The 20,970-nt window shown below is 38.3% G+C and overlaps 3 protein-coding genes across 4 annotated transcripts; 1 reads left to right on the top strand and 2 right to left on the bottom strand.

Annotated features, from left to right (window-relative positions):
* Window positions 1–4,925: 4,925 nt before the first annotated feature.
* Window positions 4,926–15,800, top strand: LOC130748934 (uncharacterized). Of its 2 annotated transcripts, none has more exons than XR_009022801.1 (15): window positions 4,926–5,732; window positions 6,195–6,250; window positions 6,741–6,799; window positions 6,914–6,985; window positions 7,521–7,601; window positions 7,809–7,916; window positions 8,884–8,946; window positions 10,241–10,321; window positions 11,156–11,221; window positions 11,656–11,811; window positions 13,434–13,514; window positions 13,701–13,739; window positions 14,114–14,243; window positions 14,379–14,451; window positions 15,481–15,544. XR_009022801.1 is itself a non-coding variant. In XM_057602183.1 (15 exons), the coding sequence occupies exons 1-15, from the start codon at window positions 5,152–5,154 to the stop codon at window positions 15,643–15,645; spliced, it is 1,770 nt and encodes a 589-aa protein (XP_057458166.1). In that variant the 5' UTR covers window positions 4,926–5,151; the 3' UTR covers window positions 15,646–15,800. The 2 variants fall into 2 exon arrangements, 1 of the variants encoding a protein (XP_057458166.1); XM_057602183.1 differs by having other exon boundaries at window positions 14,114–14,202; window positions 15,481–15,800.
* On the bottom strand, window positions 12,025–13,446 carry LOC130748936 (uncharacterized). The gene is made up of 2 exons (XM_057602185.1): window positions 12,978–13,446; window positions 12,025–12,842 (listed from the first exon to the last, which is right to left on the bottom strand). The coding sequence occupies exons 1-2, from the start codon at window positions 13,074–13,076 to the stop codon at window positions 12,270–12,272; spliced, it is 672 nt and encodes a 223-aa protein (XP_057458168.1). The 5' UTR covers window positions 13,077–13,446; the 3' UTR covers window positions 12,025–12,269.
* On the bottom strand, window positions 15,766–20,455 carry LOC130748935 (ATP-dependent 6-phosphofructokinase 6-like). The gene is made up of 12 exons (XM_057602184.1): window positions 20,120–20,455; window positions 19,928–19,974; window positions 19,751–19,790; window positions 19,323–19,385; window positions 19,104–19,241; window positions 18,780–18,992; window positions 18,367–18,435; window positions 18,148–18,277; window positions 17,262–17,530; window positions 16,644–16,692; window positions 16,391–16,545; window positions 15,766–16,082 (listed from the first exon to the last, which is right to left on the bottom strand). The coding sequence occupies exons 1-12, from the start codon at window positions 20,240–20,242 to the stop codon at window positions 15,942–15,944; spliced, it is 1,437 nt and encodes a 478-aa protein (XP_057458167.1). The 5' UTR covers window positions 20,243–20,455; the 3' UTR covers window positions 15,766–15,941.
* Between the last annotated feature and the right edge of the window lie 515 nt (window positions 20,456–20,970).

Below are 20,970 nucleotides of genomic sequence, written 5' to 3'. Positions count from 1 at the left end.
ACGCAGGAACAAGTGGTCCATCGTCTCTTCCTCGACCCCACAAATGACACAACACGGGTCGATATCAAGTCCCCGCCTGCGAAGAGAGTGTCTAACTGGTACAGCTCCAACCCAGACTCTCCAAGCTAGTTGTTTACAGCGAGGAAGCGCTGGAGATTTCCAAAAGAAACCCCACTGGGCTTCAGACAAAGTAGGTGCACTGGAAGATGAAGGAGAGCTCCTTGACACCTTCTCCTGTAAAAATTGATAACCTGACTTTGCGCAGTAAATTCCATCTTGTGCAGCAGCCCAAAACAAAGCATCTTCCATTTGATGGAGAGGAAGAGGGACGGAAATAATCCTTTCCGCTGTTGCTGGGCAAAAAGTCCATTCAATAAGAGGCTTATTCCAACCTCTACCAAACGGCAGTAAGAGATCCGCAACAAGCCGGAGATTATGTTCATCAGCCACATCCTGACGGTAGTTAAGTGGGGGCCCCGTTGGGAGCCAATTATCCTCCCAAATTCTCATGTTCTTGCCATCACCTACCCTCCAACAACACCCCTCGTCAAACATCCAAGACGTTTTTTGAATACTTGACCAAGCATAGCTTGGGCGGTATCCTTTTCTCGCCTGCATCAAGGACGTCGCCGGATAATACACAGCCTTGTAAGTTCGGGCTAGAATTGATCCCGGATTACTGTAAATCCGCCACCAATTTTTTGCCACCAAAGCTAAATTAAAGGATTTAAATCCTCTAAAGCCGAGACCCCCTTCTGATTTGGGCCGGCAAAGTTTTCCCCAGTTCAACCAATGAAGCCCCTTTTTGGAGGCATCCCCTCCCCAAAAGAAGCGAGCAATCATCCCCTCAATCTCCTGACACAAACTATCAGGTAATATAAAGCATGACATTACATATGATGGGATGGCCTGAGCCACCGCCTTGATAAGCACCTCTCTCCCTGCGCGCGACAATGTTTTTTCTTTCCAACCTTTGAGCTTTTTCCACACTCTATCTTTAATAAACCTGAAAACTTGGGTTTTAGACCTTCCAATAATGGTTGGTAAACCCAAGTACCTGTCATAGCTTTCCACTGCCTTTACTCCCAACAACTATTGTAAATCTTGAAAACAATTCTCCGGCACATTGCGGCTAACTGAAAGCATAGACTTGTCGAAGTTTATCATCTGCCCAGAGGCTCTTTCGTAGGTTGCAAGAATGTTTTGTACACATTCTGCCTCCTCCAAAGAAGCCCGAGCAAAAAGAATGCTGTCATCTGCAAATAAAAGATGAGAAATTATTGGTGCACCTCTCGCAATTTTAATCCCATGCAAGGTTGAGGCTGCTATGGATCTTTGAATCAAAGCAGAGAAAGCCTCACCACAAAGAATAAATAAATAAGGGGACAAAGGGTCACCTTGTCGCAAACCCCTCTTGGGTGCGAAATACGGTTGTGGATTACCATTAAGCATAATCGAGAACCTCACAGTCATGACACAATTCATAATAAGAGTTACCCAACTCGCTGGGAACCCCATATGAGTAAGCACCGCCCTTAAAAACGGCCACTCGACTCTGTCATAAGCCTTGGACATGTCAAGCTTCAGAGTCATCATACCTTTTTTACCTGTAACCCTCTTTTTCATGTAGTGAAAGCACTCATAGGCAATTAGAGCATTGTCCGTGATCAAGCGACCCGGGACAAACGCACTTTGTGCTTCACTAATGAGATCAGGCAGAATCAATTTCATCCTATTGGCCAGCACCTTAGTAATTAATTTAAACAACACATTGCAAAGGCTAATAGGCCTAAATTGGTTTGCATGCACAGACTTCTTAACCTTAGGGATAAGCACCAAAAGTGTTTGATTAATCATACCTGATGAAAGCGTTCCATTGAGCACCTGAAGGCAAAAGGCAGCAACCTCATCCCCCACTATGTGCCAAAACTTTTGATAAAACAGTGCCGGAAAGCCATCTATCCCCGGCGCTTTTGTCGGATGCATCTGAAACAAAGCTTCCTCAATGTCCTCCTTTGTGAACGGGTCCAACAACACGGACCTGTGAGCATCAGTCACCCTGTTACCAACCAAAGAAGCCACCTCCTCTATTCCTGTAGGATTAGAGGACGTGAACAAGTCCTCAAAGTAATCCGTCAGAACTATAGCAATATCAACCTCCCTCTCGTACTTCGTGCCTCTATCGTCCACAATTTCTTCAATACAATTTATCTTCTTCCGCTGGGCAGCTTTTTTATGGAAGAAACTAGTATTTCTATCACCATGCTTGAGCCAAATCGCCCTTGACCGTTGTCCCCAACGGATCTCTTCCTGCTTTAGAAGCTCATCCAACTCCTTTTCCGCATCTCTGATTGCCAAATGGATCTGATCTGTATGAGGGCTCCGTTGTAGGCGTTGCAACAAGGCCCTTGTCTCAGCAATCCGTTTAGGGAGATCACCATACTTAGCCTTCCCCCAAGTATCAAGAGCTCGACCTAGACCTGCAATTCTGTCAGTAAGCGTTAATTCTGTATCGCCCCATACCTCAGTGACAATCTCCGCACATTCATCACCACCCTGCAACCACACCTCTTCAAACCGGAAGAGCCTAACCCTTTGCCTTCTGAAGTCTTGGCTGCGTCTTCCACACTGGAGAACAATCGGACTATGATCCGATTGATGTCGGATTAAATGGAAAACCGATGACACCTGCCATAACTCTTGCCACGCCTCATTTACCAGGGCATAATCTAATCGTTCCTCAATCGTTGCCGGTTGGGATCGATTATTAGTCCAAGTGAAAGAGTTCCCTCTACCATCCACCCTAGAAAGCCCACAATCTGTACAAGCTTGGGTTGCCACCTGCAACTGTTCAAAATTGGGAGGATCACCTCCAAGCTTGTCAGTCGGGGAAAGTATGTCATTAAAATCGCCAATGCATAGCCACGGAGTGTTAGCATCCGGCTTGTAGCGACGGATTAAAGCCCAGGTTCTGACTTTATCTTGAGTCTCCGGGAAGCCATACACAGCTAAAACCTGCATAACAGCAGACGGATAGTCCTGATGGACCACCGTAAAAAGAATATGATGCAACGAGGCATTCACAATAGTTACATCAACCTCATTCTTCCAGAGTACACAAAGACCCCCCGCTCGGGATCTCCCCCTACCCGCACACTGAACCGGAAAAATGTTACCAAGCCCACTCATCCCTCTGTGGGTCAACATCTCTGAATTGTACAATTTTGTCTCCATCAAGAACACCAGATCGGGAGCTTCTGAGTGGATGAGCTTACGCAAAGCCCGTACTGCCTCTAGGTTCCCAAGCCCACGGCAGTTCCACGACAAAAATCTCATTGAGGTTGGCGGGGCTGTCCCGCAGCCGCCGCCGAGCCCAATCCACTATCAGTATTAAGCCTCTTCAAGGGAGGTGAGATGCTTGATTTTATGCCGCCTTGTGTTGAAGAGGAACCACTTGGCCGCTTCCTACTGTACTGATCATTATTGTTACCATGAGAGGCACCCCCAATATGAATACCACCCATCCTTGTCTTCACGTTCTCTGTCTCATTCAAAAAGTCTTCTGCCTCCTTCATAATCTTGGTGTTGAACTCAGAATCACTTGGTGCCACCTCATTTTCAATCAGGTCATCTAGGAACTCATCCTCCAACTCCTCAATTGGTGACTTCCCTTTGTTTTTTCCTCCTTCTGCCTTGTCTTTCACGTTCTGGTTCACATTATTCCCATTCTCTCTCGGGTTCCTTGCCAGTTGGTGATGATCACGTTCCCTTCCTCCATGATTCGAGTTCCCATCACCACGGTACCTATTGTCATTATTTCCGCCACCTTCGCGTTGGCCACCCGGTATGCGTGCCCTCATCCACGCCCCAAACTTCTGTTGTCCACCCTCACCCACTCCCGCAAGCATGCAATCGTTATCCAAGTGGTCTAGGCGACCACACCTGAAGCAGAAGTTGTGAAGCTTTTCATATTTAAAAACAGCCGTGTAAGGTGGCTTCCCCCATGCGGCTACCAGTTTCCCTTTCCTCAGTGGTTGATCAAGGCTCACCCACACTCGGATTCTAAGACATTCTCCGCTGCGCCTCCGATCCCAATCTAGAAACCCAGCAAAATTTCCAGCAAGAGAGCGAGCAACCTTCTCAGTCTGAAAGGTGTAAGGGAGACCGTGAACTTGTACCCAGAAGGGTATCTGGGTCATCGGTATATCCACGGGATTGGCATTCACGTCAAACACATTCAGCGCCAACATGTGGCGATCAAAGAACCATGGTCCAGATTTAAGGACAAGGTCCCTATCTTTAGTCTTTTTGAATCTGAAGGAGAACAGGTTAGCGCCCACCTGCCGGATCTCTTCACAGTTTCGCGACTGCCACAATGGTTGCAGCGCTGCCCGGAAAGGCCCAGCGCTTACCCTTGCCTTGGTTAGAACCTTCCCGAGTAGCCACACGTCGTCCTCCAGCGCCGGATCCACCTCCAGGGCCCCCACGTCCAACACCTCTGTTTCATCCCCTTCCAGGATGATATCATGCAGCCTTTCCATAATCGCACGTTGCAGAAGTAGTGATGCTTGAAATAGCAAGGACTTATGCACACCGTTTGACAGGAAACAACAAGACAGACCGTGGGATCACAGTCTAATAAGAGTAGTAATCTCCTCGTACGTCGCTCGCACCACACACGCCTGGTTCGCTGACTGCCGTCGTGGTTCTTGACCGCCGCCGTCAACTTTGGTGTTAAACCCTTGACGTTGACTCTTTTTCCCAAACCCTAGGAGAGCCGCACGCCGGGAATATTTTGACAAAGAAATGAGAGCACTCCCGTGTATATTAAAAATTTGCTGATTTTCTATAAAATAAAAAACATACTTCACCCTCAAAATTCTATTTAAATACAACAGGCTACAAGTGGAACACCTCGTGCCTCGTACAATTATAATTTGAACTCTTGGAGCCCTGGCGCGGTTCATTTCCGAGCAGAACCTGCTGATTGATTTTGTCCACTGCCATGGCATAAACCCTAGAAACAGTAACCAGAGGGTTTATGCAAATGTGACAAAACCAACTTGGGTTTTCTCTGCACACCAAATTTTCAAGTTCAGATTTCTTCTTCTTCTTCTTCATCTTGTTGTGAGCATCAAATTTCACTATATCATGAGACTCCTCAGAACCATCTTCATCCAACACAAGCACCACCTCCTCCACCCCAAACGCTGCATTTCATCTCTCTTTTCCCACCCCTTTTCTTCAACCAGCGACGCCGACAATAAGGGCACCGGTTGGAGCAGTTACGGCGGCATTTTTGACCCCCCAGTTGCGCAGCAAAGACCAAATGATCACAGTGACGCCAAAGTTGGAAAGCCAACCCCAAGTGATCACAGTGACACTGAAGTAGAAGACATTCCGCGGGAGAATCCAACCCCAACTGGGAGGGTGAAGAAGGTGCAGGGTGGAGGAGGAGTGGGGAGGAAATCTGGGAAGGTGAAAACTCAGTGGGTTTGTATTAACTGTGGCCATGAAGCAGGGCAATGGTGGGGGACTTGCGCCTCGTGCGACATGGTTGGCACTATGAAAGTGTTTCATGAGCCCAAGTTAGGTGATGCTGATGACAAGGCTAGAAATTGGTTAGCTGATGTTGTGGGCTCGTGGCTCCCGCAGAGACCGGATCAGTTGCGGCCCATGAAATTAGGCGAGGTTAACCGAGGATTTAATCAGCAGGATTGGAGAATTCCTTTGTGAGTTCCCATTTTTTCAGATCATGTAGTATTTGGTTTGGAGCTTTTCTATGTAGTTTGTAACTAAGTGTTGATTCAAATTTTGTGGAGTAGTTAAAATAAATAAAACTAACATTGAGGTTTGCAAGTGCTTATTAGGGTTTAATTGTGATCCACTGCAATTTTGCACTGACATCCAATCATACTATGCTCTGTTGGAGAGACAATTATATTTGTTTTTAATTTTTATTAAAAAAAATGTATTTTCTGATTTGGGGAAGTCAGTTCGATGTCTGCGTAATCAAAATCTACACTAATAATTCTACATTTCTACTTATTAACAGATTGTTTCTATAAAAAGTTGTCATCTTTTTGTGAGTGAGTTAACTAGAAGGACTTGGTGTGTGCCAGAGCATTTGATCTTCAACAAAACTTGTGTGGTGGTTCTCAAGTTTTATACTTTGTAGTTCTGTTTGTTATCAGGTCTGGTCCTTTTGGAGATGAAGTTTCCAGAGTGCTTGGTGGTGGTCTTGTACCAGGTTTAGTCCAACTTACTTATCTATAGTGATATAGCAGTAGCTGTTGAGATTATTGTATTTCTTTTTCCTTCTCCATGTTTGTCGGGGTTTGTTGGATAAGTCAGGCCAGAGTTATCAGATGCATTATTTAACACTTTTTTTCACTTAGAAGTTAGAAATACATCTGGTAAGAATTGTATAAACATTCCATTCTTCATAAATTTCATCAAGTTTAGTTTATCTGCTATGACTGTGGGCATTTATCAGAACTCTAATTTAATGAAGCCTAATGCTTTGAGTAAATTTTCTGCCTTGGCAATGTCTGTTTTGTGGATGGGACAAATTTGAGAGCTACTGTATATACTGAATCTGTGCTTGAATACTTCTAGCTGATCGTCTGGAAAGTTATAAAATCTTTCCTAATTCAGCTTGCTGGATGTTTTGGCACATAACAAATTTGATTATTCATGGAATTTTTTTCTTAATTTTATCTATAATTGTGGTTTTGAAGGCTCTTTGACTTTAGTTAGCGGTGATCCTGGTGTTGGGAAGAGTACATTGTTGTTGCAGGTATGGATTTTATTTGGATGGTGAAACTGGATTTAAATGTCCAATGATCAACATTTTTTATGGATTTGTCAACGGTCATTAGTGCTTGGTTTAATTGTGACATTGGATTGGAAGGTGGCAGCAATGATAGCAGATGGGCACAAGGGTGGTGAAGCTTCTCCAGTTGTATATGTCTCTGGTGAAGAGGTTCGCTTTTAATACACCCCTAAATAGTTTTAAATTATGCTTTCCATCAATAAGCTCATTGTCATATGATTCTTTTAATTTGTAATTGGAGTTTTTTTTCTTAATCTTTTTAACTTCTGTCACACACACAAATAACTTCAGAGCATGCCATTTTGTCAAAATGACCATGTTGATAGTAAGATTGCGTGATCTACGAGCCTCGGCCTAGAAGCCTTCTCCAATTAAGGTCGCATGTAAGATCAGAAATTGGTACCATCGCAACTGGGATCATGATCTTGAACATAGGATCTTGGTTCGCGACCTGAATCAGAAAGACCCATTTTCTCACCGGTTTCTGACATGCTTTTAGATCTATTTCAGGTTGAAAACATTCACTTCACTGAAAACACTAACCATGAAAACCCACTATTAATCTAAGTATCTAACTGATCGAAGCTCTTCTACGCCTTTTTAATATTTCTGTGGTCTGACCTTCTATCTTCTCCTTCGTTTGGATGCCATTGATGAGAATGATGATTTCTTTTATGTGACACAGAGCCTTCAGCAAATTGGCCACAGAGCAGATCGCCTTGGGATTAAATCTGATATTTATTTATATTCCAGTACTGATATTGAGGTATTGTCTTGGGTTCTCTGTATTGGTTTTTCTGCTGCCATTTTTCCTGCTTTATTATTTATTTTAATACTTGAATTTTCATCAAAAAGTTATTGTCTTTGAACTATCCTGGAGTTTGTTTCACTTAGAACGTTGCTCTTAATTGCTTTAATTATAATCAAGTCTCACTAATTGTCTTATCTTTTATTGTTTTCTCCATGATGTCAGGATCTATTGAAGAAAGCACAGTCTCTTTCCCCGCGTGCTCTGGTTGTTGATTCAATACAAACTGTTTATTCGAAAGCAATAGCAGCTAGTGCTGGAGGGCCTGTGCAGGTTTTCAGTCCACCAAATTTAATTCCCTAAGGGTATGCTTGTTTGGAGGGTTTTGGAGAAAATGGGAGGGAGCAATTTTTTATTTTTAAATTGAGAGGTATATAATGTTTACTAAATGAACAAAAGTTAGGACATTAAATTTATGCTAATCTACTACCTCTATTCCTTATTAACTGTCAACTTAATAAAAATTGTTTTTATATATCTGTCCACTTAGAATATCAAGAGAGCGTTTTCCGATGGAGCAAAAAAAAAAAGAATATCAAGAGAGCATTAACGGATGTTTTTTCATATAATGCCCTTGTGAGAAGAATAAATTAGAAGAGATAAAATACATTTTAAAGGGTAAAATAGGAAAACAAATAATATCTTTCTTAAAGTTAACAAAATTAATTGCATTTCTTAATATGTGTTTCTTCTATTTCTGGACAGTTCGTAAGTAACAGAGGGAGTATCATTTTATTTATTCCATGTTAAAAAATTATCAAATTAGAGAATGCATATTAACAGTAAAAAATTTACGCTCTCCTCACTTTCCCTCCAAAACTCTCCATCCTAAACATACCCTAAATATATTTTAAATTTACGTTGGATGTTTTAGCTGCAGTGTGCTATGTTTTCATCTTGGAATTTTTGAAATGATGTCAGGTGATATATTTTTGAAGTTTATCTATTGATATTTATTAACTCTACTTTTTTTCCACACTAACTTCGTCTTTCTTGTATTGGTTGTTGTCAAACAAAGGCTTTTTTAAACAAGGATATACTCATGATTAGTAATTTTATGTTGCTAAAATTATTTAATTGGTTAATTTAGTTGCTGAGACGAATGATCTACTTTCTCTTGCCCCACCTTATTGTTCTAATCTGCTCCTTAATCAACAGCTGTCAAAATCCATTAACTATAACTGTTATTTTCAGTCAAATGGTGTTTCTGTGGTACATGACTTTTACAGGTGTGTGACAGGTGAAGGAGTGTACTTGGGCTTTGATGCGATTTGCAAAAACAACAAACATCCCAGTTCTTTTGGTGAGCATGCATGCTCTATCAATTTTTTTGAATTATATTTAGATAGCGAGTTTTATCCATTTCTGCAGTTAATAGAATATAGAATGAACAACTGAATATGTTAATTGATTTCACTAATTGAACTGAAGACATTCAGCTGTCACTAGTGTAGCACAATATAACCGAGGCACTACTAATACACTGACATGCCCCCTCCAAACTCTGGGTTGGGAAGCAACACTATATTTATCAAACATCTATTTATCAAACATCCTGAGTTTGTGTTGGGATTTGAAAAATCCTAAAAGCAGCCATAAGGTAAAAGGGGGAGGATAGGAGTAATTTTTATATTTTTGAATATTTAAAACTGAAAAATAAGCAAGAAGAGAGAAAGAGAAGAGATAAAAAGAGAGGGATACGAAAAACAATCCGAAGGTATCCTTCTTGTTATGCTCCAATCAAGCTTCAGCACAAGTAGTTGTGACTCTGACTCACTCATGGAGGTAAGATTTCTCAATTGATGGCTGCAACATCAGGATCATACTTGGCGGGAAGAGATTCAATGATAATGTCAAAACACACACGAAGAGGAATCAGATCACATCATCACAATTGATGAAAGTGCATCAACAATGGCCTGAATGGTGAGAGAAGTTAAGAAATTAAGCGGCCTCCTTTGGAAATGGATTGCAACTCAAGTCGAAGTTGCCGTGAGGCCCATGACCGAGTCTGCGTCAGATTGTGAAAGTACTCATGAACACTATCTCACACTTGCCATGAATGGTGACAAGCAAGGGCACGAGGAAGGAAGAGAAGCCATGTGTAAAGCAGGGAGTCTTGTCCTCCCATGCAGTGTAGCTTGGATTCACTTCACCAAGATCACAATCCGATTTCGAGAGAAAAACAGAGGAATCCTTGGATTCACTATGACGCTTGTGACCTTGAAGAACACCTTCAACTTGAATTTCCATTACAGGATTTTTTTTCCCATTGAGTCTCACTGATTTGATAAGAGAATGTCAGAGGAATGTTGGATGGAGTTGTGCGATTTTCTGGAGCCAGCAAAGGAGTCCGGCACAAAGGGATTCTTATTGTTAGGGGAAGCTGTCATTGAGCTCAGAGAATTTCCTTTGTTGTCCTAGTCCTCGCTTAATCTCCTTAGTCAGCCAACAATTATTTTCATATGCTGTTTTGGAAAAAATGGGAATGCCTTTTTATACTCTCTTTATGATCCTAAAAGCTCATATGATTAGTATTGTTTGTGCGTAAGTTAATTTATATTTTTTTAAACTTTTCTTGTTGTTTCAAATTTCAGATTGGACATGTGACAAAATCTGGGGATATAGCGGGGCCTCGTCTCTTGGAGCATATTGTTGATGTTGTTTTGTATATGGAAGTTCGTACCTTGTTATCTTGCTCTTCTTTGAATATTTAACAAACATGTTTTTGCCCACTGCCTATCATTATAGTTTACTTGGCATTTTTTTTTGTAGCCTCTCTTACCCTTTTGGATATATAAGACTGTTCCTAGATTGTGAAGCCTTTATATCCTACCTTTAAAGTACTATATTGTGGCATTGCAAGATAATAAGTTTTGACCAGGGGTATCTATTTCCAGTTTTGCATTTGCAAAATCACAATAAAATTTTAGAAAGGGGATGGTGGACGAATCACATGTTGATTTTCAGTGCAGATTCTACCTTAATGTTTGGGAGCAACATGCATTTAACTGTGGAAGTTTGAGGAAAACTTAGTTGTCTTTTGTTCAATACCAACCTTTTTTCAACTGCCTTTCCATGTTTGATGCAAGCTCCCTCAAGTAATGATGAAACAGTATTAAAAGATCCATAGTAAAACGTCACATTTGTAATAAGTAAAAGGAGGAAGATATGAAATGGAAAAACACTAACATAGGCCACATAGAATGCCCTATTTGCGGTGGTCAAGCAGCGAAGAAATAGTCATTGGTGTTTGGTGACAATTCTTTTATTCCTTCCAGAAACTTTTTATGGTTACAGCACATGGATATTGCTATCTCTACTCAAATTTTCTATAAATATTTGCTATTTGTTTTTTTATAGGCTTGCTATTTGTTTTTTATGATATTACTTTAAAATCTCGTGTTATGTTTGCCTGGCATTTTATGTGCCTAATACTTATAGTTTGGTTCTTGAAATCACTGGTTTTCATTACAAATTTCTCCTTGCCAATTGCTTATATTAATTCTCAGGGTGAGAGGTACACTACCTATCGAATGCTTCGGGCAGTAAAAAATCGATTTGGATCCACTGATGAGGTATGATACAAAATGAACCTCTTTGTGAACTTTTTTCTGATAGAACTTTTCTATATTTGTTTTGCCTGTGTTTATTTTGTTGGTCATTTTGCTTGTATTTGCTGAACTTATATAAATTTTGCAGTTATCTAGTTATGCTGACTGTGCTGCTACTTATTTAATTATGCAGATAGTTAATGAATTTATATGAATTTTATCTAAATGTGTTAAGATACAGTATTGACAACCGTCCCAAACGTATCTTCTGCGAATGAAAATTATATCCCATTGACCTAAGAGTAAACAAGTTCAACTAAATAGAGATTAAAGAAGTTCTTGTACTATTATCTCAATTTCTTTGTGGTATTTGGGTTTCTACTTTACCCCCATCTGTAATTATGATGATCTTCAAAAATTGGTGTTTGATCCATGCTGTCTTCGACTTGTGTGAACAGCTTGGAGTTTTTGAGATGTCACAATTAGGATTCCGGGCGGTTTCAAATGCCAGTGAAATGTTTCTCACGGAACAAGACTCTGGTTCTGATGTTTTAGCTGGGTTAGCTATTACTGTAATAATGGATGGTTCAAGAGCTTTCGTGATTGAAATTCAGGTAATTTTCTTTTATCGCTGTTGATATTTATAAGTTTGTTTATCTAATATTATCATTGAAAATAAGATTATATTTCCTTTTTAGCTTTTGAGATAAATCAATCACTAAAATTTTGTGATCTAGGTATTTGGTAGGGAGAAACCCCACCAAGCAAAATCAAAGAAAGAAAATGAAAACAAAATTAAGAGAAGAAGATAAAATGAAGGCTTTTGCCAAATTTCTTGTTAATCTTTCATAATGGAATCCATACAACTTATACTAACTATCCACTCTAAGGGATGAAAGGTGACCTTACAAGTGGCACAATCCTAAGTAATAGAATATTCTAGAACATGAATCTAAATAACAAACTAGAAATAAACATAGAAATAGTAATAACTAATTATAATTGGCTTAGTTACTTTAGGCCCATAAGAGATGCAGCTTTAGAAGCCCATTAAGGATGCAACCCTCTACTATTACCATCCTCTTGAAAACATCCTTGTCCTCAAGGATGAGAAATAGACTATCCAAGCAATAATAAGAATCCACTCAAGAAGTGTAGTGCTATGTGTCCAAAGCCCATGAAAGGAGTACAAGGTCTGTGAAGTGAACTCTGTCCTGAAGCAAACCAAAGGGTCCCAAGCCAAACATGTCTTGTCCAATTCCATTTCAAGAATTTTGAGTTGGGATTGAGAGAAATAAGACCAAGAGTCACGTCCAACTGCCAAAGATGTTCCAATGGACTTGTCCACAACAATGCTATGCCATAAAAATCCATCACCAATAGAGTGACCTTGCCATAGAGTGACATGTTGAAGAAGATGTTCCAATTTCACCAAACAGAACCACAAATGGAGAACCAGTTGAACCTCACATAAGTGGTATGCTTGAAAGCCATGTAGAGGTTCATGAGTCACAAGTGACTTTTCAGCTAAAATTCCCGGATCAAATGGTTTGCAAATCAACACAAGTAATTCTGATAATGCATTTTCCAAGGCTAGAGACAGTAAGGGAATAAACAGCTTGCCTAGGATACTTGGATCAACATGCTGGAATGGAGAAGTTAAATGAAAATCAACCGCAAGGAATTGGTGAGGGGCAAACAGTTTAATCCCACAACATATAGAATGAAGAGTCCTTGACAATGCAAAACAGCCTGAATGTGTCTCAGGAAATAAATTTACCTCCATAAAAAGCTCACTAGAGGCATCTGAGGGAGTGTTCTCTGACTTTGCCCCTAAAGGATACACCCACAGCAAAACTAGACCAGATGAGTGGTGCATCCCATTAACAAAATGATTTGCAGATGAGTGATGCAAGTCATGCAACCCTCTACCAGTATTTGAATTGTGCTTAAATTGTGACCAGGTTATGAATGATTTAAATCCTCAGTAGGGAAAGTATATTCCTGTAGGAATAAAAAGGGCTCTGATGATAAGTTTAAGAAAAATCCCTCCCCTCCATTCCCCTCAAACCAAGTTGAGCACACTGTTACCATCATGTATCTATTTTACAGATCTCTGAATACACCTGAATTTGCATCATCTGTGTCTTGTACTCTTCTAGTTCCTCTTTATTATTTGTACTCCAACACCCTTTAAAAGATATTATATAGATTAGTTTTCAAATTTATTTTGCAGGCACTTTGCCTTCCAAAATCCTCTGTATCATCTCCACAGCTAGTTGGGATCCAAACAAATAGAGCTAATATGATCAAATGTGTAAGTTATTTTTGATGTTTTTACTATCTTTCCTTTCATAATTGCACTGGTTGGCCATTTTTTTCTACTCTATCTTAATGAGAAAATGGATGCTTGTGTGGGATATTTATTTTCTTGTTTAAAATATATGATCTACTGCGATTTAAATTTGTTCAGTTGATTAGTGCTCTGTTCATTGAACTGTAGGTTCTTATAAAGCAAGCGGGTCTCCATCTCCAAGAAAATGTAAGCTGGGGGGTTGTTACTGTAATACCATAAATTTTCCTAATTCTAATTGCTTATCCTTTACCCATCCTATTTTACACTTATGAGCATGGTCTGCATCTTTGGTTTGAGAATTTAGACTTACGTGTGCAGATAGCTCAGTGAACTTAGAAGGCATTTGATAGGTGCAAACCACAACAAATATAAATATTCACTTCTGGCTTGTCTTTGTAATCTGTAATGGTTCATTTGTGAATTCTCTTATCTTCCAAAATAGTTGTCTCATTTTCTGTCACATCCAAGTCTGTTTAATGCTTATAATGTAACTGTTGGAAGTATTTCCTTTTTGATATTTGTATTATATTTTATTTCCTTATCTTGCCTTTGTACAACAGGTTTTGTTTTTAAATGTTGTTGGTGGAATGAAATTGGAAGAGAGTGAGACTGCTGGAGATCTTGCAATAGCAGCTGCAATTTGCAGCAGGTTTGTGTTCTAATTTATTTAGCAGCTGCAATTTGCAGCAGGTGTGTGTTCTAATTTATTTGAACATCCTTGTTCTGACAATGTCTAATGATTTCTTTGCCAGTATAATATTCTCAATTTTTCATTTTTCATATCATTGGTTAAATAACTTCTTTTTTCCTCCCCCCACCCCGCAGTTTCTTGGAGTTCCCTATGCCAAAGGACATTGCGTTCATTGGTGAAATTGGCCTTAGTGGAGAGCTTCGCACGGTGAGCATGTTTTTTTTAATATTTAATGTTGCTATTTGCTACTATGATATTTAAAGGCCAATTAAGAGTCTTCAATAGCATACTGGTGTGCTGACTGCTATATTGAAGGGCTTAATCATACCAATTTGCACATCCAGCTATAAAAGCCTGATCTTTGTGAGATTTTCAGATCAGTTGCTTGTTAGATCTCATGTGTTGTCTTTGTGGCATTTTCATATTTCTAAATAGATATGAAACTACTGCAGAGATTAATTTATTAAACACCAGTGTTCCTTGCATTTGCTTATCTTTCCTCAAAATCAATTCTAGCACCTAGCATCTTCTCTCCAGAAGTGATTTTGGCCTTAGTATCAAATCAATTGTAGAAGGATTTTTCAAACATGCACTAATTGGTTTTAGTTCTGAAATAACATAACTTCATACGTCAAAGTCAAGTACTACCTCCGTTTCAAAAAACTCTCCAGTAGTGTTATCAAATATCCATAGCAGCGCCGTAGCGGTTTTTTTGGCTTTCTGCCATGGCCGATATCCCGCCATATGACCTTCATTTCCGCCATTATTTGTCATGTGTGGTGGGATTTTGGCTTTCCACAATTAACAACAATGCTCTCTAGAAAGAGAAGAAATACGCAAATTACGAAATACAATTAATATTGATAACTTTTTAAAACATATTATTTGTTTTTCTATTTTACCCTTTAAAGTGTATTTTTATTTCATTTATTTTTCTCATACTGGCATTATATGGAAAAATATCAATTAATCCCTTCGAATTCCTTGTGGGCATATATTATGAAACAATTTTTTTTTTGTTGCTTTAAGTGATTATTTTGAGAAGTTAGTTGCCCCATCCTCACCTATGCCTTGAGAGGTTGTGATTGCAGCACTGTGGACCCAATTGCCGCTAAAGCTGGGCCCAAAGAACTGCTCTTTTCTTTCATTTATGAAGTCTAAATGTGACAAATTGTTGTGTTATTTATTTATTTTATCAAGCCTAAGCCTAGTTTGTTTGTTTATTAATTTATACAGGTTCCTAGAATTGAGAAAAGGATACACACAGTGGCAAAGCTGGGTTACAGAATGTGTGTAGTGCCGAAGCAAGTTGAAAAAGTTTTAGGAACTGTAGGTATAGAAAACATGCAAGTTGTATGTTGCAGGAATCTGAAAGAGTTTATTAACACTGTGTTCAGATGAGATAATTAAAAGAAGCTCCAAGTGTTGTGTAAATCTCTCTTTTTTGGTACCTATGATGTCAAATTCCCCCCTTCAACAGGTTGTAAATATAGGTAATCATCATGGCTTAAGTACTGCATGAGATGCAATGGATTTGGTTTTATTGTGTCAATTAACTTATGATTCTTATCTCTTACATGCAAGTTAAATTTGCTGTTGTAAACTTCAGCCACCAATATCAAAATCATCATTACTAGAATTTAAGATGTAATTTCTTTTTGGTATCAAAGATGTTTTGAAGGTTTTATCCTGTTTAGTCATTTTTGGTGATCTGTTCTTTCATCTGCTTCTCCTGTGATATCTTGAGGATTCGGGAAGCTTGGCTGATGGGTTGAAGCCAGTAACCTTGCCCACATTCGGTCGGTTATCACAACCTTCTTTTCTCCCTCATTTATGAGCTGCACAAAAAAAAAGTTTTACTTAGTGTGAAGTGATTATATAGTTCAATTCTTGGATTTGGCTTAAACCTAGCTCATCCTCAAAAGCTAGCTTAAATGTGAGGATTGTCCTCATTTATAAGGACTTATTATGAGGCTTTAACACGCTCCATCGTGCTCAGGAGTAGACATAATGATCAAAATAAGCACCAAGCAATTGGCTTGATCATTATGCAACCTATGAATGTCTTGAACAGAGGTCTGTTAAGTGGATAACAAGACACAATTGGTGCAACAGCAAACAGGTTTTGCTAGTGACAAGAACTTACATGAAATGGGATGTAACAATTTCTGCCATTAACTGGACCCACTGTGAAGCCTGTATATCCAGCCATTGCACCATGAACAGCACTTTGGGCAAGGAGGGTGCAATGCACATTATCAGATGCATTACTTGGAATAGCACGGATCATGTAAGTAGGATCTGTCGGACAATATTATAATTTCTCACTTGTTTTTTCTATTTGAAATAAAAATAATATATACATATATTTATATATTATATATATAGAGAGAGCTCACCAATATACTTGAGATTTATAGTCATTTTTTGACATTTTGCAAAGTGATCCTGCAACAGAAATAAATATTCTAAATGTAAAAACAAAGTGTAAAATTCAGCTGTATGAAAATATATTCATTCAAATACAGAACTTGTTCTTATGAATTTGGAAAAAAAAAATTCAGAATTTCAAAAGCAGCCAAAGCAAGTTAGACCACTGTTGATACTATTGCTATGGTGCTTAATATCTTATAACCTATAACAGTTGTTAATAGCTTCATATATCTGTCTATGTTGCTAACTTGAAAATACCCAATGAATTCTACATTTAATCACATGGTTTTCCCATAGATTCTTGGGCTATCCAACTTCATAATTGTCTACCTTAGAAGCTCATGATTTAACTACAAGAAACAGGTTGTCTAAATGACCCATAAGAAAGTTTGAGTTAAATAACTCATCATTTAATCACATTGAAGATAAGTGAGTTAAAATTTTTATATTTTATTTATTAATTTATTTATAAAAAATCATATTGATCTATTGAGTTGTGAGTTAGTAACCCACACGAGTCATTTAGACAATCCACAAGAAACACATCTACCTCAATAGTAAAGCTAAACCTACAGAGTTTTAACCTTAATTTGTTGGGATAACCACAGACCAACATCATGAGGTAACTCCATTGGAGAAGCATCTCTCTTATTCATGTTAGATGAGTTGTGGTTAGGAAGAAGCTCTTGTCCTGCACCTTCAGCAATTACTATAACCAAGTGCCCTTGTTCTCTAAGTCTTTTCTCAATAAACTCAAAGAGTCCACCTGGACCCTCAAGGTAAAAGTGTGATTCTGGAATCAAGCAACAGTCCACATCTCTGCTGGCTAGAGTTGCATACATGGCTATCAATCCTGCATCAACATGTCATCATATGGTGAGCATAACAACTAATTCAAGACAAAACAAATATTAAGAATGACAAGAACATTGTCTCTTGTATTGACCTGAAAACCAAAACTAGACCTTCCATAGACTTGTATTGAACGAAAAGGATCAGACATGAATGCAATATTCTTATAATTCAGGTTAGATCTAACTATTTTCTAAAAGCTATAGTTTAGAGGTGATGATTGCTCTTATATGAACTAATTTTGCCATATCTAGTCAATGTCAGACCTTAACACATTCACTCACACCCAGAGAACTCGACATTGGAGTATGTAATCTGCAGGTCTGGACATATTCGGGTGACTCATGTGTGAGTGGTCTCTAATAAACGGATTTAAGATAGACTCTTTTATCACTATTGGCTTGAGTTGAGAATATCTACCACCTCGTGATCCTAGTGACCTTACTTAAGATAAATCAAACATGTATCACTTGAACCAATCACAAGTTGAATCAAACATGTATCACTAAACAATTATCATAGCAGCATACATACAAGTACATTCTCTAATCTATACTATATTATTATGATAGCATTAGGCTGAAGTTGTAAATTACCAAAGGAAGGAATAGAGCTTACCACTGCAACGCCCCATTAACTTAACAACACCAATACCATTCTCAGTGCTCTCTGCTTCCACATGGGCAGAATCGATAGCCCTTTGTGCCTCTTCAACAGCAGTGTCGAAACCTATTGACTTATCAATAACCTGATTCATATAGTAATGACATTAGTAGGTGTTTTCAAATGGCATATAAATGTATATGATTTTCACATATACAATCAGTGTATTCTTACGGGTATATCATTATCAATAGTTTTTGGAATTCCAACTACTGCAACTTTCAAGCCTCGTCTTCTAACTTCCTGCATAAATAACTAAACCTTCTGAGTACAGATTTCACAGGAAAAAGTTATGGAGAATTCTAACATCTACCACTGAGTAGATTGTGTATTAGTACACCACTTGTAACTTGTTGGCAATTATATGCAAAATGGTTGATAACTTATCACTAAAGTTTGTAACCATATCTTATGCTTGTACAATATCTACTATGACCTCATCAAGCTAGGGTGCGTTTGGTTAAACAGTTTAATTAAGCGGTTAAGGTAATGAGCCCTTATGACATAAACGCTTATTTATAAGCTCATAACAAAATGCCAAGATCTGCAGAGTGAGTATCAGCACTCAAATGGCATCAATTAATTACCACAAAAATCATAGCTGCCTCCTTTTGAGTTCCATATCCTCCAAGTATATAAACCTGGTTAATGCCCCTATCCTGAATGCTATCGACAATCTTTGATGTATCATGGCCTCCATATGATGTCCCAAGAATGGTTCCACCACGTTTGTGGATATCATTGACAACCTTTGGTGTTAAAGGAACTGTGTTTCTTGAATAAAAACCTCTATACCCTCCCTGCATTTAACCACACACTAGATTTTAATTTGATGAAACACCTTCACCAAAAACTATCCAATACTTGTGAAAATTTTCAAACAAATATGGTGATTAGTTCATAAATTGTACCTCTATTCCCTGAACTCTGTGCACACCATACATATTGTACAAGCCACAAACTATTTCTCTTATCACTGTGTTCAGACCAGGACAAAGACCTCCACATGTGACAATACAAGCATACACTTCCTCTGAATCAAAATATACCTGGACAACATTCAAATCACTATTGTCTCCCCATAAATTACATCTTTAGAAATCAGTTTCTACCCCCAAAAAAAAGCAAACCTTCTGAGCAGGTCCGGCACGCCGGAAATGGGTTCCTCTGGAACTATTTTTATGCACCACTATCTACACCCAAAAAAAAAATAGATTCTTATGAGTTATGAACAATTTAGTAGATGTTTGGTTTTACGATTTGCACATAATCTAGCATGCGTTTGTGCCGAAGCTAAGACTTGAAGCTTCTAACCAGAAGTGATTCTAGAGTCTTTTATTGTGAAACAAAACATACTATTGGATAGAATAAGTGCAAATGGTAGACTATGTCTTAGTGCATGTTTAGAAATCTTTCTTACAATTGATTTTAAAGCCAAAATCAATTATAGGCAGAAGCTTTTATAAGTAGTTTCTGAGTGTTAGAAAGAAAAGCCGGTCCAAACATGCTATTAGGGAGATATGAGAATCAAAAGAACAAAAGGTCAATAGTTACTAGCCTGTTGCGCAACTGTATCATCCTCATTCACATAGTACTGCCTGTGGAAACATAAATTAACCAACTTGATCACTGAATTAACAATCTTATAAGCACACAATCCAAAATACAAAATACAGTAACTCCAGAACCTACACGCTAATAGTAAACTAACACTTAAAAGTACATAGTAACTTACTTAACAACTGAATAGGAAGGATTGTCTTGTAAAGGGTCAGGATATGTCTGCATCATGATCAATCAACAAGAAAGCAAACAGGAAAAATCAAACACATGTAATGAATATAAATGCATCAATCCACTAAAACAACACAAGTTCATTTGATCATATATCAACCATATACAAGACTAGCAGAAATTAGAGAATTACAGGGAGATGAGGGATGTAATCAGAAAGGTGAGGAACATCCTCAAGTACAAAACCAGAGTCTGCATCTGTTTTGATGTTGTTGTTGTTGTTGGATTCTGTAATAACAGAATTTGATTTTTCCATGACTCACTCAATGGTTGGCTTTACCTCATATCCCTCTTTACCAAACTTATATATATTTCATAACATAAGCAATGATATGATATTATAACTAAATAATAATCATAATTTGCATCATGTGACGGACTTTACGTTGGAAACACCTAAGTTTCCATAGCTGAATTGTTGTTGTCTGCGTGAGAATTATTATTCGAGCAGGAATATTCACGGTTTAATTAAAGTGTGTACTATTTAAGCAACTTTATATCTCTATTTTTTTTTGTTACAAGAGGAATCCAACTTCATATCTATTTGACAACAAAGTTTTTTTTTTCTTTTCGGAAAATATTGTGGGTGACTTTATTCTTCAATTTACAAAATCACCTTTATTTGAGACGAAAAGACACCAATTGTGAATAAATTATATAAGCAATGGCTGTAGTGGCTCTTTCTTTCTTTCTGGTTTTCTTTTTTGAACCTAAGCTGAATGGTTTTTTACATAAAAGTGAAGATTAGAATGTTGATATTTTTCCCCACAGTTTCTTTTGTTGTGATATAATTAAGTTGCAGTCAATTCCTGTGGAACAAGAACAAGTTGGTTTCACGCACTTTCCAAATGCACATTTCGCCACATAATAACTGAGTAAATCTGGGCCACCCAAATGTATGTGGTCTTGAGCATATCATAAAATGAGATCTTTTAAACCTACTTAAAATAATATATGAGTATATGACCAAACCAAATTAAACCT

The sequence above is a fragment of the Lotus japonicus genome, chromosome 3 (assembly GCF_012489685.1).
Source record: "Lotus japonicus ecotype B-129 chromosome 3, LjGifu_v1.2".
Lineage (NCBI taxonomy): Eukaryota > Viridiplantae > Streptophyta > Magnoliopsida > Fabales > Fabaceae > Lotus > Lotus japonicus.
Note: the sequence above shows the minus strand (reverse complement) of the source record. Positions and strands in the feature narration are given on the sequence as shown.

Coding starts and splice junctions, on each gene's coding strand:
- LOC130748934 (XM_057602183.1), top strand. CDS start 5,152: ATGAGACTCCTCAGAACCATCTTCATCCAACACAAGCACCACCTCCTC. Junction 7,917..8,883: donor GTGCTGGAGGGCCTGTGCAG/GTTTTCAGTCCA, acceptor GGTGTGTGACAG/GTGAAGGAGTGTACTTGGGC. Junction 11,222..11,655: donor GATTTGGATCCACTGATGAG/GTATGATACAAA, acceptor TTGTGTGAACAG/CTTGGAGTTTTTGAGATGTC.
- LOC130748936 (XM_057602185.1), bottom strand. CDS start 13,076: ATGCACCACTCATCTGGTCTAGTTTTGCTGTGGGTGTATCCTTTAGGG. Junction 12,843..12,977: donor CTAGTGAGCTTTTTATGGAG/GTAAATTTATTT, acceptor TCTCCATTCCAG/CATGTTGATCCAAGTATCCT.
- LOC130748935 (XM_057602184.1), bottom strand. CDS start 20,242: ATGGAAAAATCAAATTCTGTTATTACAGAATCCAACAACAACAACAAC. Junction 18,278..18,366: donor CTATTGATAATGATATACCC/GTAAGAATACAC, acceptor TATATGAATCAG/GTTATTGATAAGTCAATAGG. Junction 16,693..17,261: donor GGTTATCCCAACAAATTAAG/GTTAAAACTCTG, acceptor TTTCTGTTGCAG/GATCACTTTGCAAAATGTCA.